We start from the raw sequence: 14919 nt of genomic DNA, 5'->3' as shown, positions 1-14919 counted from the left end.
CCCTCAGGCAAACCCCAACAGAGGGCAGCGGGGTTTTTTGTTTTTTGAGACTTGCTCTGTAACCCAGGCTGGAGTGCAGTGGCATGATCTCGGCTCATCACAGCCTCAATCTCCTGGGCTCAGGTGATTTTCCCACCTTAGCCTCCTAAGCAGCTAGGACTACAAGTACATGCCACCTTCGTATTTTTTCTAGAGATGGGGTTCCGCCATATTGTCCAGGCTGGTGTCGAAATCCTGAGCTCAAGTGATCTGCCCACTTCAGCTTCCCAAAGTGCTGGGATTATAGGTGAGAGACACCGTGCCCAGCCTCAACAGAGTAGAGTCGAGGTCAGAGTCCTACCTCTGACCATGGCCGGAACCCAGTCTCAGCCACATGGGAGTAAAAGTTCTCATGTGCCTCCAATTCTATTGCCCGGCAGAGTGGTCAGACATGAAAGACTGAGGTTAGAGTCTCCCAAGCCAAGGAAATTCAATCCCAAATGGGTGTGACAGAGAACATTTGCATATCCAGAGGAGAGAAACCCCTCTATTGCCTTTTTGCCTGTCAAGTTTCTATTTCCCTTCCTCAGGCCAAATAGTTCAGGTGAGACCAACTCCACTTCCTCGCTCCAAGAAAGAACAGGTTACCCAGGCCCAGCCAATGAGAACCAGGCCTGGGCCTTCCCCTGGAATCACTGGGCGTGAGTTACGTTGTTTTCTCCCTGGGCTGCCAAGACAGCAGAGTGGAAGCCTGGAGCTGCTGATGACTACCACGTCAATGCGAGGAAGAACCTACCCAAGAATGAAGCCACGAGAAGAAGCCCAGCTCATACAGGCAGAATCTTGACACTATCATTTGAACCCCTGGATTCAACCAGACCTGAAGCCCTGGGCCTCTCTGTCAGGTAAGCCAATATACATCCTTTTCTGCTTAGGATATTGTGGGTGATATTGCATTATGGTGAGCTGCATCTGAAGAGCCGAGACTTGTAACAGGAGCAAGCAAAGCCTAAGAACCTTTCCTCCTTCTTTCAAGCTGAAGGTACTAGGGGTCTCTGCAGCAGGCCTAGTGACTCCAGGAGGATCCCAGGCCCAGAGAAAGCAGAGTATCACCTTCAGGAAAGAGAGGCCCCTCACCTGTGCTGGTTTGGCCATGGTCTCCGGTTCTGCAGCAGAATCCACTGTGGAAAAGAAAGAGAGCGTATGAGACTCCCCCCAGATCTAATCAGCCCCTTTCTTTCCCTTACATTTCCTCCCTCTGCTGTTTTCCAGCTGCCCCCAGCCCTTCAGGTTAAATCAGACCCAATGACCCAGCTCAGGACCGATCGCATTTTTTTCAGAAGACAATGGACAGACTAGATGGTGTCCAGACATTCATAGCAGTATGGGAAAGGGACGTGCATCCCCGAGGGAGGGCGGGCATGGCACTGACCCACCACTGACCCCTTGACTCCTCCAGACTAGGCAGGGTACCTGTCTCACCACCGTCTCAGTTAACACTCACAGAAATCCTTCCACACATCAGATTCTCCTTTTTTATAGAGAGGAAACTGAGGCTGGAGCATCACAATAAATGAGCCAAGATCACACAGCTTAGAACTGAATTCAACAATTTCTAGATCCCAGAGTCTATACTATCTGCACCATGCATGCCCTCTTTTCAAGTCAACAAGGATGGTTTCAGAACCCAGAGCTTGACTGCCTGCAGATAGGACTCAAAGGGCTTCCAACCACCTGCTGCAGTATCTGAAGGACTGTCATTCCTGAACAAGTCGATATGCACTCATTTAGCACCTACTCCGAGTCAGGCATTGCTCTGGGCACTGTGCATACAGAAATTATGAGAGATTTTTTAAACTCGGTTTCTCTGGAGCTTATGCTGTAATGGGAACGAATAACAAATGCACTCATCAGGCTGAGATAAGAACTACAGAGAAAAGACAAGAGTTGGTGAGGAGAGTGACAAGGGGTGTAGTCCCAGGTGGAGGGGGTCAGAGGATCTCACGAATGCAACTAGGGGCACACCAGGGGGCAGTGCAAGTGAGGAACCACCAGGAGCTCAGTGTGGCTGATGTGGTAGCAGGGAGTGGTGTGGTAGGATGTAGAGTCTGGGACCAGTGCCTGCGGCCACCGTAAAGACTGGATTTTTCAGGCTGGTCATGGTAGCCCATGCCTGTAATCCTGGCTCTTTGGGAAGCTGAGGTGGGAGAATAATTTGAGCCCAGGAGTTCGAGACCAGCCTAGGTAACATACTGAGACCTGATCTCTATTTAAAAAATTTTTTTTAAATAGCTGGACGTGGTGACACATTCCTATAGTCCCAGCTACTTGGGAGGCTGAGGCGGGAGAATTGCTTGAACTCAGGAGGTGGAGGCTGCAGTGAGCCAAGATTGCACCACTGCACTCCAGCCTGAGCAACAGGGCAAGACCCTGTCTCAAAAAAAAAAAGACTGGAACACACAGGAAAACAGGACACATATCTCATTGAAAATGGATAAGGAATGGGGGTGGAGGTATCAGGAGACGGGGTCTACAGTGAAGGAACAAAGATATGATATGTAAAAATAAATGCAAAAAGAGATGTAACTGATTTGGGAAGAAGAGAAGGGGGTGGGGAGCTGGCTAATGAGCACTCAGGAGGGCAACAGATGAAAGTTTAACAATCGTCTTAAGACAAGGAGAAGAGAAACAAAGGACCACTACTTTCCACTTTAAGCAGTTCTGGGCAATTTGATCTCTTCCTTTTTTGAGATGGAGTCTCGCTCTGTTACCCAGGCTGGAGTGCAGTGGCGCAATCTCAGCTCCCTGTAACCTCCACCTCCCAGGTTCAAGCAATTCTCCTGCCTCAGCCTCCTGAGTAGCTGGGATTACAGGCGTATGGCACCATGCCTGGCTAATTTTTGTATTTTTAGTAGAGACGGGTTTCACCATGTTGGCCAGGCTGGTCTCGAACTCCTGACCTTGTGATCTGCCTGTCTCAGCCTCCCAAGTGCTGGGATTATAGGTGTGAGCCACCAAGCTCAGCCTGATCTCTTTTAACAATGCCTATGCATTGCTTTTTAAAAGTAAACATAACAGAGTCCACAAGCAGTGGCTTGTGCCTGTAATCCCAGCACTTTGGGAGGCCAAGCAGGGAGGACCACCTGGGACCAGAAGTTTGAGACCAGCCTGGCCAACATGCGAAACCCCGTTTCTATTAAAATATACAAAAATTAGCCAGATGTGATGGTGTGTGCCTGTAGTCAAGCTAGTCAGGAGGCTGAGGCAGGTGAATCGCTTGAGCTGGGGAGGCAGAGGTTGCAGTGAGCAGAGATGGCACCACTGCACTCCAGGCTAGGCGACTGAGTGAGACTCTGACTCAAAAAAAGAAAAAGAAGGGAGGCCGAGACGGGCGGATCACGAGGTCAGGAGATCAAGACCATCCTGGCTAACACGGTGAAACCCCATCTCTACTAAAAAATACAAAAAAAAACTAGCCGGGCGAGGTGGCGGGTGCCTGTAGTCCCAGCTACTCGGGAGGCTGAGGCAGGAGAATGGCGTGAACCCGGGAGACGGAGCTTGCAGTGAGCTGAGATCCGGCCACTGCACTCCAGCCTGGGTGACAGAGCCAGACTCCCTCTCAAAAAAAAAAAAAAAAAAGAAAAAGAAAAAAAGGTAAACATAACAAAGTCAATCAGATTTACCCAGTAAGACCTAAAAGGAACAGAACTAGGAGAGTAGAAATCATGGAGACATTTCAGCTGAATGCCTTCCAGTTCTCCACATAGTCCCTGTTCCCCCAAGACTTAGGGAAAATCTTAGCCATGTGACCATGGGCTTATTGCTCATTTTTGAGTTCAAGGTGATCTCAAGCACAAAACTGAAGCTTTCTCTTTCCTGCTTTGCAGGGTTGTTGGAGGATAAGACCTAAGTTATGTCAAAGGCAGCACATAAGAGGCCCAGGCGCGAGACCCCCTCTTAGTAAATGGTGATATTCACTGTGCTGGTGGGAAGTTGAGGACAGGGGCTCTGTTGTGTTGCCTCTGCGTCCCCACTGGCTGATTATGAGTCCCCCAAGCTGCAGTCAGTAGAGGACAGTCATCAGATGGGGTTGGAAGTGAAAGGCAGAGGACGGATCTGCCTGCAAATAAATGCAGCTCAGCTCAGCTCAGCTTGAGGAAACCCTGCGGTTTCCCTGGCAACCGGCGGCCCGTTGGTACAACTGTGCAGCTCTCACCAGGAAATGGAAACTGTACCCCCCTTTCCAGTGTGTGTTGGGGGGAGGAGGGGGCCCACATCTACCCCAGGATATGGCTGGAGGCCAGCTCTGGGTTTCCTCTGACCTGGGGGATGGTAGGGAGAGACAGTGAAGGAAGCCCAAGGCTAGCAGAGAACCAGGGACTGAATGAGACCCAGGAAGTTAGTTGACACAGGCAGAGGGAGGCCTGAGGCCTGTCACCTGCACCTCCAGCCTTGAAGCATTTTCCTCTGGGCTTGTTGCTGGAAATTTCAGCTGCTGGCTGCAGCCCAGGCCCATCTGGAGGAACACCCCTTTCCAAGGAGAGATGGCTCCAAGGAGGTGCTTCCTACTTCTTGGGAAGATATTCTCAGCTCTGAGAGCAGTTTCTATGTGCCTTGTGTGAGTGCACGGTTCATATGTAAAAAGCAAGCTCCTTTCAGAACTAGATGTTCAGACTGCAGTTCTGAGAGCCAGTTCCCCTGCTGATTCCACAGCCCCTCCTCTGAGGGCTCTGGGAAGCTCCTGAGCTAATTATAAATACACCATTTACTCTGGCTTTAAGATGGCTTCTGATCCCTTCCAGAGCAACCCAGACCATACTGCTCAAATGGGCTGAATATTTTACATCCAGCATTTCAGAATCCCAGAAAGGCCCTTAATAATCCACGACTCCAAGTCCCTCATTTTCTAGACGGGGTAAAGGCATCTCAGAAAGGGAAAGTGACTTGCCAGGGCCCAGGAAGCAGCCAACATCTCTGCCTAGCAGCCCTCGATCATAACAAGCCGCCACACAACTGTGGGTCTTGGCTGCAATGGGACACCAGGAAGAGTCCAAAGAACAAGACCCCGGTTCTGGTTCCCAGTCTGCCCCATGTAACTTCAGGCAAGCCAGATCCCTCTCTGAACCTTAGTTTCTTATCTCTAAAGTGGGAACAATACATCACTCCCTCTTTGGTAGGATCTATAGTTAGAGGCTTTTAGAGATTTCAACCGAGGATTTTCACAGCAGAATATCAGTCCTAGGAGGGTTATCTCCCAGGCCACAGGATTGCTCCCCATCTCCACCTGCCAATATGCAACGTTCATCATCTTGGTTAAAAGAGCTGTTCAAGACTAGTAAACGGGGTCATTCCAGACCTGTGCCTCTTTCCTCCCAGGAACCCTGATTCTCTCAGATCTAGATGAGATTCATTGTGACGACTTATCATGACTGATCATTCCTGAAACCCACACAAGAGCAGAAAGAATGGTCTGGGTGGCTTTGTGCTGCTCTGGCCACCCCTTGCCTCATCCTTTCGCCTGCAATCAATCATGTTTCTTCCTTCCCCTTCGAGAGCTCCAGGCTGACTCTAGAAGGAATGGCTCAACCACAGAGATGTGGATAGGGGAAGGGTTTTGTCCAAGTCATGTGAAGGCATGGGCTTTGAGGCACAGATGTTGCAAAGCAGTTTTTTATTTAAGTAAGTTACTTAAACCGAATCTCAATTTCCATGCCTGCAAAATGCAGACAGAAATACCCACAGATACTGAGAAATAAATGAAATAACACATGGAAAACACTTAGCACAGTGTCTGGCACACAGTAAAGGCTCAAGAAATGGTGGCTTCTATTATGATAAGCCCAAACATTTACAATGGAGGCAATGTGGCATTAGAATCAATGCAGGCTTTGTGGTCAATGCCCAAGTTCAAATCCTGACCATGCAAATTCCGAGCTCAGTAACTTGGGCAAGTTATGGAATTTCTCTGCCTCAGTTCCTTCATCTCTGAAATGACACTCTTGTTAAGGTTTCTGCGAAGATTCAATGAAATAAGGCAGGTGAAATACTAAGCATGGCCAGGTACAGATTAAGTGTTTAATAAACGGTGACTTCCGTTGTCACAATCATCATTATTACAGCAGCAGTCTCCAAAGTGGGGTAATGGGTATGACAATCCACTGGGGTGCAGGACAAGAATATCATCACTTTCCAAATGTTTTAATCTTGCCTTTTTATGTTCCATTTTTATTTGTTATACATGTATAAAGTTAAAGAAAATATTAGGGGTACAGGCTGATAGAGGTACACAGTCAAAATTTGGATTCAATGGAATTGGGGCGGGGCATGCCAGGAAGAATAGTAACACCAGGCTAAGAAAAAGCATTTCTGTCCTTGAAAGGTAGCTTGGGCTGTGGAGGAACAGAGTGCACTTTTGAGGGAAAGGAGATGTTGAGCGTAAGGGGGTGAAACCAGGTGTGGTGGGAGGGTGATTTAAGAAAAAAGAAATAGTATGGAAAATCATGCATGCAAACAAACAAACAAACAACCCACCCAGACCTCTGCCTCAGGGGAGTGCCTGAGGGGCTACAGCCTGAGCCACAGTACTCCTCTGCTCACAAGTCTCCAATGGTGCCCCTTAACATTGGGCTTCTAAGCTCAGCAGTCAAGGCCCTTGGTTCTCCTTCCTGACTTCTTTGGCATCACCACCTTCCTCTTCACCCTCTCTCCCCTGCTAAACCAGGAATGCCTTCCACCAATATTTTTAATCCAGCTTTCCAGAATCTATACCAGTGCTTCTCAATTCTAGCTTCACTAATAGAACCTGGGGAATTTTTCAAAATTACCAAAGATTTAAGGTCAGACCTTAGAGATTCTGACTCAACTGCTGGGGTGAGGCCTGGGCTTTGGTAATTTCTAAAAACTTTCCTAGGTGATTTTCATGGCAACCAAGGAGCCGCAGAACCACTGTTATCTGTTGGATTCAAATGCTACCATTTCTAACAAGCCAGAAGGTATTCCTCCCTAGGGTGCTCTGAAACCACCTTGATTTGACTGGCTTTGGTCAACCACTGTGGATTTATCATTTCTCCATTAGATAAGGGCTGCTAGCCTCCAAGGTATCATGGGAAAAAATCTGTACTTCAAAGGAAAACCCTCCAGGTTGTCTGACTCTAGACTTTCATTGTTTTTGAGCTATTTTACAGGTCAGTAAGTTGCAGATAATTGATGGTAACACAAAGTAATTCTAATATATACTCCTTGCCCTCTCTGGCAAAGGTCCAATTGATTTCCCACCCCCTCAGGTAGAAAAACCAGTTTTGTCTCTAATTGTACATTGCTTTCAATACAAAGGTGTCTTTTGAGTTGGTTATAACATCTGCCTGGTGCGGTCATTGATTAATAAGTAGAACAGCACATGATCATTTTTGTATCTGTATGAGTCATAATTTTACCGTTTTTAGAAAATTACTGCATATGCCTCTTTCCTGCACCCCCTCCCACAGGGCGTGGCTCCCAGGATGGTTGGGGGTAAAATGCACTAAATGACTTTCATGCTTTCTTTAGTGACCTCAGCAAATGGAACCATCTACTATTGGTTTTCGAACTGTGCTTTACTCCTCTTTCTATAGCCAGGAGATAAACTAGAGCGGTTAAGTCACTTACCCAACATCAGAAGAAAATCAGTCACTAAGCGGGGGCATGTTTTTCCATAAACATTTATTTGAGCACCTCCTGCAGACTAGGCCCACTGGTAGCAGTTGGGGGTTGAACAGAAAATGAGACAGACAAGGCTCCTGGCCCCACAAAGCTGGTGACGTGGTGATGTTATACAGCAGTTTGCAGTATATATATATAGATCCTATACACAACCCATAACCAAGGAAAAATTGAGTATGTACCATGATAAACAGAAATATACTTTTAAAATATGACATTGAAAGTACATTTAATAAAGAGTCCAATAGTTTCTTCCTGTACCCCCAAAAGATCATCTTCAGTGACTCCTGGGGTATATCCATCCCACTTAGAAGGCCCCTGGCCTATAAAATCTAGATCCTTCCCTCTTTCCCCCTTCTTGCTGGCTTCTCCCCCAGTCTGCAGGAAGACACTCAGGACCCGCTCCATAACCCTCCAGGAGCCTTGATTCTGATGAAGCTGGGGTAAATGCCATCCCCCGGCTCTGTGCATGCGCACACCCCCCAGCTCGACGCACTCGGCTTTCTTAGAGAGCAATGTCTTTTCCTCTCCTGACCCAGAACCATTGATCCTAGGGCTGGACAAGGCCTTAGGAGATCATCTATCTGCTTCAGGATTGGAACTAGTCTAGCCTAGGTTTGAACTCCAGCTCAGGTCACTTTTGTGAGAGGCAGCAAAGTAGTGTCTCACAGTGTAGAGGCTGGAGCCAGACTGCCTGAGACTGAAGCCTGAGGGCGATATTTAGTAGCTGTGTAGTCTTGTGCAAGTATTGAGCCTCTCTGTGCCTGTTTCACACTTTAAAAAAAAAAAAAATGATGGGATAAAAATAGCACCTCCCTCATAGGAGTTATGATGAGGATAAAAAAATTAAGACAAGTCTAGAGCTTAGAAGAGGACCTGGCACACAGGAAGCACTATATTTTATAAGCATTTGTCATTATTATTTCTTCCTTAAACTTTTAAGGGCTGGAGTTTCCACGTCTGCAAAATGGGCATTAATAACAGCATCTAACATATCAAGGCTTCAGCCGGGGCCTGGCAAGTTTAAGGGTTTGAGAGATAATAGTGGTTAGCATTTTTTTGTTCTTGTTAATTAACAGGTATTTAATACAGTTCAAGAAAATTGCACCTTTATATCTCATTCATCTCTGTTTATATTTTTTTCTTTTTTTTTTTTATTATACTTTAAGTTCTAGGGTACATGTGCACAACGTGCAAGATTGTTACATATGTACACATGTGCCATGTTGGTGTGCTGCACCCATTAACTTATCATTTACATTAGGTATATCTCCTAATGCTATCCCTCCCCTCTCCCCCCAACCCACGACAGACCCCAGTGTGTGATGTTCCCCAGTGGTTACCATTTTATTGCTATTATTTAAGGACCTCCAGGACATGGGTTTTTCAGAAGAGGAACCCGATCAGGTCACCTGCCTTCTTAAGCATCACACCCTTTTGAGATAACACAGCACTTTCATATCTGCCATCTTACAGCCTCCTGAAGGTATCAATCTCATTCTCATTTTGCAGATAGGCGGGACGTCCAAGGAACCTATGGACAGTCACTCCTCCATAGCCAGTCTCTGTGGGGGCTTCTCAGCTCCAGGAGGAAAGGGAATGAGGCTGGATTCCAAGGCAAGTTTATAGGCATCAAGACACCCCTCCGACTTCCTCTCCTCTACTGGCAGGAGAAGGGGGACATGCAAGCTCAGGAATCATGGTAGAGACCACATCCTGTGCTTTGTCGCCACCCAGGAAGTATGTCGGAGGGGCTGGGTGGGGTGAGGCTGGTGACTCCACTGGGCCTCCCCAGAAAATCCTAGAATGGTAGAGCAAGAACCATTCAGACCCAACCCATTTTATTAATACCAGTGAGGTGTCCTGCGTATATGTCCTATCCCTGTACAGAGGAAGGGGCTAAGCCCCAGAGGGGTAGTAGGTGTGCCCAGGGCGCCTAGCTGGTTAGTGGCAGGGCAGGGGCTGGGTCTGAGGCTGGATCCTGGCGGCCCAGGGCTCCCTCTGGGTGCTGCAGTGCAGATGTGCCAGTCGCTGGCAGCTTCCCAACACTGCAGTCTCCCCCGCCTCATCCCAGGAGTCAGTCTCAAGAGGCCAGGCCTTGGGCTTCCCTGGCCCCTCCTCTGCACACTCACGTCTACATTTTGCCCCAGCAACAGCTGGGGCCCTTATCCAGAAACTGCAAATATTTTCTGTATCTCAGCAGATGCCGCCTTAGGAACAAAGGGTAGATAAGGCAAAGAAGGATGGATGAATGATTGTCACAGCTGCAGAGGGGGATGAAAGCCTCTGCCTCCTGCCCTCCCCGGCTCCACCCAACTCCCAGAATCCTAAATTCAAACAGCTGAATCCTAGAATGTCTGCACTGGAAGTAGCAGGCAGTTCAGCAGACTTTGCTCCAGATGGGGCACAAAGGCTTAGAGAAAGGGCTTGCTCAAGAAGCCCCAGCACACCTGGACTGTAACCCGGCTTTCCTCTGACCCCAGGCCAGTGCCCTCTGCATGGCTCAGGGCCTACTGCTAGAAGGTCAGGGTCCACAGGGGCTGAAACTGGGGCAGCTGTTGACTTCACAATGAAGGGTTAAGCAGGTCAGGATATCCTGTCTGGGTCAGTGGGAGCAATTCCAAGCATGTTTTGGGCAAGGGGAAGGAATGATGGAGAGAAAAGGGCGGACTCTTGGGGGGAAACCAGAGTCCTTTCACAAACCCGGGAGCCATATGTCCAAATTTGGAATTGTCAGAGAAGACCCACTAGAATCTAGGGAAAAGAAGGAGGAGGCAGGAAGCCATGGCCAGATTAATTGTCCCAAAGGACCTCCTGCCCCTTCCCCTTGTAGGGCCTACAAGGGTTGTGCCAGGCTTCCCAAACCTATAATCAAGACTCCCAAACCTGCAATCATTCCATACAGCTGACAAACAAATCAATTTGCAAAGCCATTGTTTCCTTTGAAAGAGACTAGGTTTCTCAACTATGGACTTGGATAAGGAAATCCAGGCTCAGAGAGGGAAAGCCACCGCCCAAGGTCACACTGCAAGAGGGGCTGGGATTCCGATTCAGAGTATTTCGCTCCCATGCTGGTATATGGGGAATCATCTGAAGCCCCCAAACTCTGGGAAGGCCTAGACCTCTCAGGGGAAGCAGAAAGAAGGGTAATGCCCCTGCCTCACCATAGGAAGCCTCGGAGCCCCGCTGGGGGACTGCATTCATAGACGAGCAGTGGCCCAAAGGGGATGGGGTCCATGAGGCCTTGAGGTATGTACGGCCAGACGTTCAGCTGTCTGCACGCAGACAGCCCTCCCCCGACACCACACACAAGCCATTTCATAAGCAGCTGGAGGGTCCAACGCTCCAGCTCTCAGCCTTGGGCCTCAGCCACACCCTTCTCTGCGGGTCCTTTGACTGGCGTCCAGCTGACCCAACCCCGGACCTTCAAAGTCCCTTGAGCCCCCCAAGTTAAGGCCGGCAGGACCAGCCCCTGGCTTAGCCCCGGCGCCCCCACCCTCAACCAGACCCTCTGCGGCGCCAGGACTCCCTCCCTTCCCCTCCCCTCCCCTCCCCTCCCCTAGCCAGGGCGCCCTCCGCCCACGCCTCTCCGCCCCGGCCCCAGATTTGCTTCGCTGAGGCCCCCAGACACACCCAGTCCGCGACACTCTCAGGTTACCGCGCCCTCCCGTCCCCGCTCCAGGCGCGGGGCACGGATCAGCCGATGACTGGGCGCTTATTGCTTGTGTCCCTGCAGCCCTCGGGAAGGGGTTCCCAGAGCGACTCCCCTCTACAGCCTCAGCTCACTCACCGCGCAGCGGAGGCCTCGGGTCGCGGACGGATGCACGGGCGCAGGGACTCGAGGACGCAGCGCTCGCTGGATGGGAGCCCGTTAGCCCAGCAGCAGCCGCAGCGCGGGGCGGGCCGGGAGGACAGCCGTGGGCTCCGAGCCGGACACGTGGCGCGCAGAGGCCAATCCAGAGCGCCCGCCTCCCTCCTCCACCCCACCCCTCCAGCTCCTTTGCTCTTGGAATCTTAGAATGTCACTAACCCGAGGGGCTCGCCGGGAGAACCTCCTCAGTTCCCGGCCCCCGGACCTGAGACCGAGAAGGAGTAGGGGCTTCGGCCAAGGTCACGCGGCCCTTCAGGGCTAAGAAGTCAGGGCTCCTGACTCCCGATTCTGGACACTTCCCCGCAAATCCTTACAACTCGCCAAAGCTTTGTTGAGAAACAGAAAATTGAGGTTTGCCAGGGGCACTTTATCTGCCAGATCAGATTCCCTGCCTCAACAGCTTCATCAGGTCGGTGGCATTATTTACCCACTTTCAGGAGGAGAGCCCAGTCCAGTTCCTGGACCAAGGTCACACAAATAGGGAGTTGCGGAGGCACGCTCCTTCGTGCTCTGGGAAGCAGGGGAAGGCAGGCAGGGAGACCAGCAGTTGTAATTCAGCGCTAGAACAGGAAAAATTGATAAATAGAATACAGAGGAAACAGAATTATTGTCCCCAGGGTATTGGCAAGGCGATGAGGGAGTTAGAAGAATTGGACAGATACCTGTGGAAAGAGTGTTTCAGGCAGAGGAAACTGCTGGAGCAAATGCTCCTAGCAGGGGGCGACCTGGCGCCTCCGAGGATCAGCAGGGGGGCCAGTGTGGCTGGAATGGAGTGAGTGGGAGGGAGAGGAGAGATAAGAGGGACCCAATCAGGTGGGACCTCCCGGGCCCTTGAAGGCACTCTGTCTTTTACTTTGAGTCAACTGGGGAGCCATTGCAGGTTAGCAAAGGAAGGACATTATTTTTGGGCAGATGAAATCCACCTACCCGTTATTTTTGGGTAGATGAAATCCACATAACATAAAATTAACCATTTTAAAGTCAGTAATTCAGTGGCATTTTGCACAGACACAATGTTGTGCACCCACCACTTCTATCTAGTTCCAAAACATTCTCATCACGGAAAAAGAAAACCCTATACCCATTAAGCAGCCACTCCTGACTTCCCCTTACCCCTAGTCTCTGGCAGCCACCAATTTGCTTTCTGCTATGGATGTGCCTCTTCTGGATATTTCATACAAATGGAATCACGTGATATGCAACCTTTCTTGTCTGACTTCTTTCATGTGGCATTTATTTGTTTTGTTTTTTGTTTGTTTTTGTTGTTGTTTTGAGACAATTTCACTCTTGTCGCCCAGACTGGAGTGCAGTGGTGTGATCTCGGCTCACCACAACCTCCGCCTCCTGGGTTCAAGCGATTCTCCTGCCTCAGCCTCCCGAGTAGGTGGGATTACAGGCATGCGCCACCGCACCCAGCTAATTTTATATTTTTAGTAGAGATGGGATTTCTCCATATTGGTCAGGCTAGTCTTGAACTCCCGACCTCAGGTGATCCACCTGCCTCGGCCTCCCAAAGTGCTGGGATTACAGGCGCGCCTGGCCTCATGTGGCATGTTTTTGAAGTTCATCCACACTGTAGCATGTATCAGCACTCCATTACTTTTTTTTTTTTCAGTTGGAGTTTCGCTCTCGTTGCCAAGGCTGGAGTGCAGTGGCGTGATCTCGGCTCACTACAACCTGCGCTCTCGGATTCAAGGAATTCTCCTGCCTCAGCCTCCGGAGTAGCTGCAATTACAGGCATGCGCCACCGCGCGTAGCTAGTTTATTTTTGTATTTAGTAGAGATGGGGTTTCACCATGTTAGTTAGGCTGGTCTCGAACTCCTGACCTCAGGTGATCTACCTGCCTTTGCCTCCCAAAGTGTTGGGATTACAGGCGCCAGGCCCAGCACTCCATTCCTTTTAATGGCTGAATATTTTTCCATTGTATAAGTACACCGTAGTTTGTTTATCCATCCATCTGTTGACGGATAGTGCATTGTTTCCCCCTTTTGCTCATTGTGAATAGTGCTGCTAAGGAACATTTGTATACAAATACTTATTTGAGTACCTGTTTTCAGTTGTCTTTGTGTATTTACCTAGGAATGAAATTGCTGGGTCATATAGTAATTCTACATTTAACTTTTTGAGGAACTGCCAAACATTTTTTTCAGAGTGGCTGCAACATTTTATATTCCAATCAGCCATGTCATGTATGAGGCTTTTAATTTCTCCATGTCCTTGCCAACACTTATATTTTATTTTTTAAAAATTTGTATCCGGCCAGGCACAGTGGCTCATGCCTGTAATGCCAGTACTTCGGGAGGGCCGAGGTGGGTGAATTGCTTGAGCCCAGGAGTTTGAGACTAGCTTGGATAAAATAGCGAAACTTCATCTCTACAAAAAATTAGCCAGGTGTAGTGGCGCACGCCTGCAATCCCAGCTACTGGAGAGGCTGAGGTGGGAGGATCCCTTGAAGCTGGGAGGTAGAGGCTGCAGTGAGCCATGATCGCACCACTACACTCCAGCCTGGGTGACAGAGTGAGACTGTGTCTCAAAAAAACAAAAATACAAAAAACTTGTGCTCTAGTCATTTTGAAATGGCACCTATAATTGCGTTTTTGATTTTCATTTCCCTTCTGACTAATGATATGGAGCATCTTTTTTGTGTGCTCATTGGCCGCTATTTGTACATCTTCTTTGGAAAAATATCTATTCATGCCTTTTGCTCATTTTTAAATTGGGTTGTTTGTCTTTTTTGTTGTTAAGTTATATGAGTTTTTTATATATTCTGGATAAGACTTTGGCGTTTTTTTGTTTGTTTGAGACAGAGTCTCGTTCTGTTGCCCAGGCTGGAGTGCAGTGGTGCCACGTCGGCTCACTGCAACCTTCGCTTCATGGGTTCAAGCAATTATTTCTGCCTCAGCCTCCCAAATAGCTGGGATTACAGGCACCAGCCACCATGCCCAGTTAATTTTTGTATTTTTTTTTTTAGTAGAGACGGGGTTTCACCATATTGGCCAGGTTGGTCTTGAACTCCTGACCTCAGGTGATCCACCCACCTTGGTCTCCCAAAGTGCTGGGATTACAGGTGTGAGCCACTGCGCTGGCCAAGACGTATTTTTTAAAGCATCACTGAAGTCTCCTGTGTTGAGAATACTGAATACTCTTAGGGGGAAGAGTAGAAGAAGGGATCTGCTAGGAGATTTTGCAGTAATCCAGGCAAGAGATGATGGTGGCTCAGCCAGCCTGGTATAAATGCAGGTGGGGGAAGTGGTTGGAGATGGGATGTATTTGAAGGTTGAACATGATTTCCGAAGGATCGGTTGGGAGGGGAGAAAGAGTCAAGAATGGCTTCAGGGATCCTGGCCTGAGCCACTGGAAGGATGGAGTT

At 49.0% G+C, this 14919-nt stretch overlaps 1 protein-coding gene across 2 annotated transcripts in view; it reads right to left on the bottom strand.

Annotated features, from left to right (window-relative positions):
- The window catches only part of LOC105466854 (annexin A6), a 58127-nt gene extending 46530 nt beyond the window's left edge, over window positions 1-11597 (bottom strand). For both annotated transcript variants that reach the window (XM_011715950.3, XM_071098204.1), the window contains exons 1-2: window positions 11468-11597; window positions 1117-1160 (exon numbers count right to left, since the gene is read on the bottom strand). In XM_011715950.3, coding sequence (XP_011714252.2) covers window positions 1117-1134 — 18 coding nt within the window. In that variant the 5' untranslated portion in view covers window positions 1135-1160; window positions 11468-11597. The remainder of the gene's footprint in view (window positions 1-1116; window positions 1161-11467) is intronic.
- Between the last annotated feature and the right edge of the window lie 3322 nt (window positions 11598-14919).

This window comes from Macaca nemestrina, chromosome 6, assembly GCF_043159975.1.
Source record: "Macaca nemestrina isolate mMacNem1 chromosome 6, mMacNem.hap1, whole genome shotgun sequence".
Lineage (NCBI taxonomy): Eukaryota > Metazoa > Chordata > Mammalia > Primates > Cercopithecidae > Macaca > Macaca nemestrina.
Note: the sequence above shows the minus strand (reverse complement) of the source record. Positions and strands in the feature narration are given on the sequence as shown.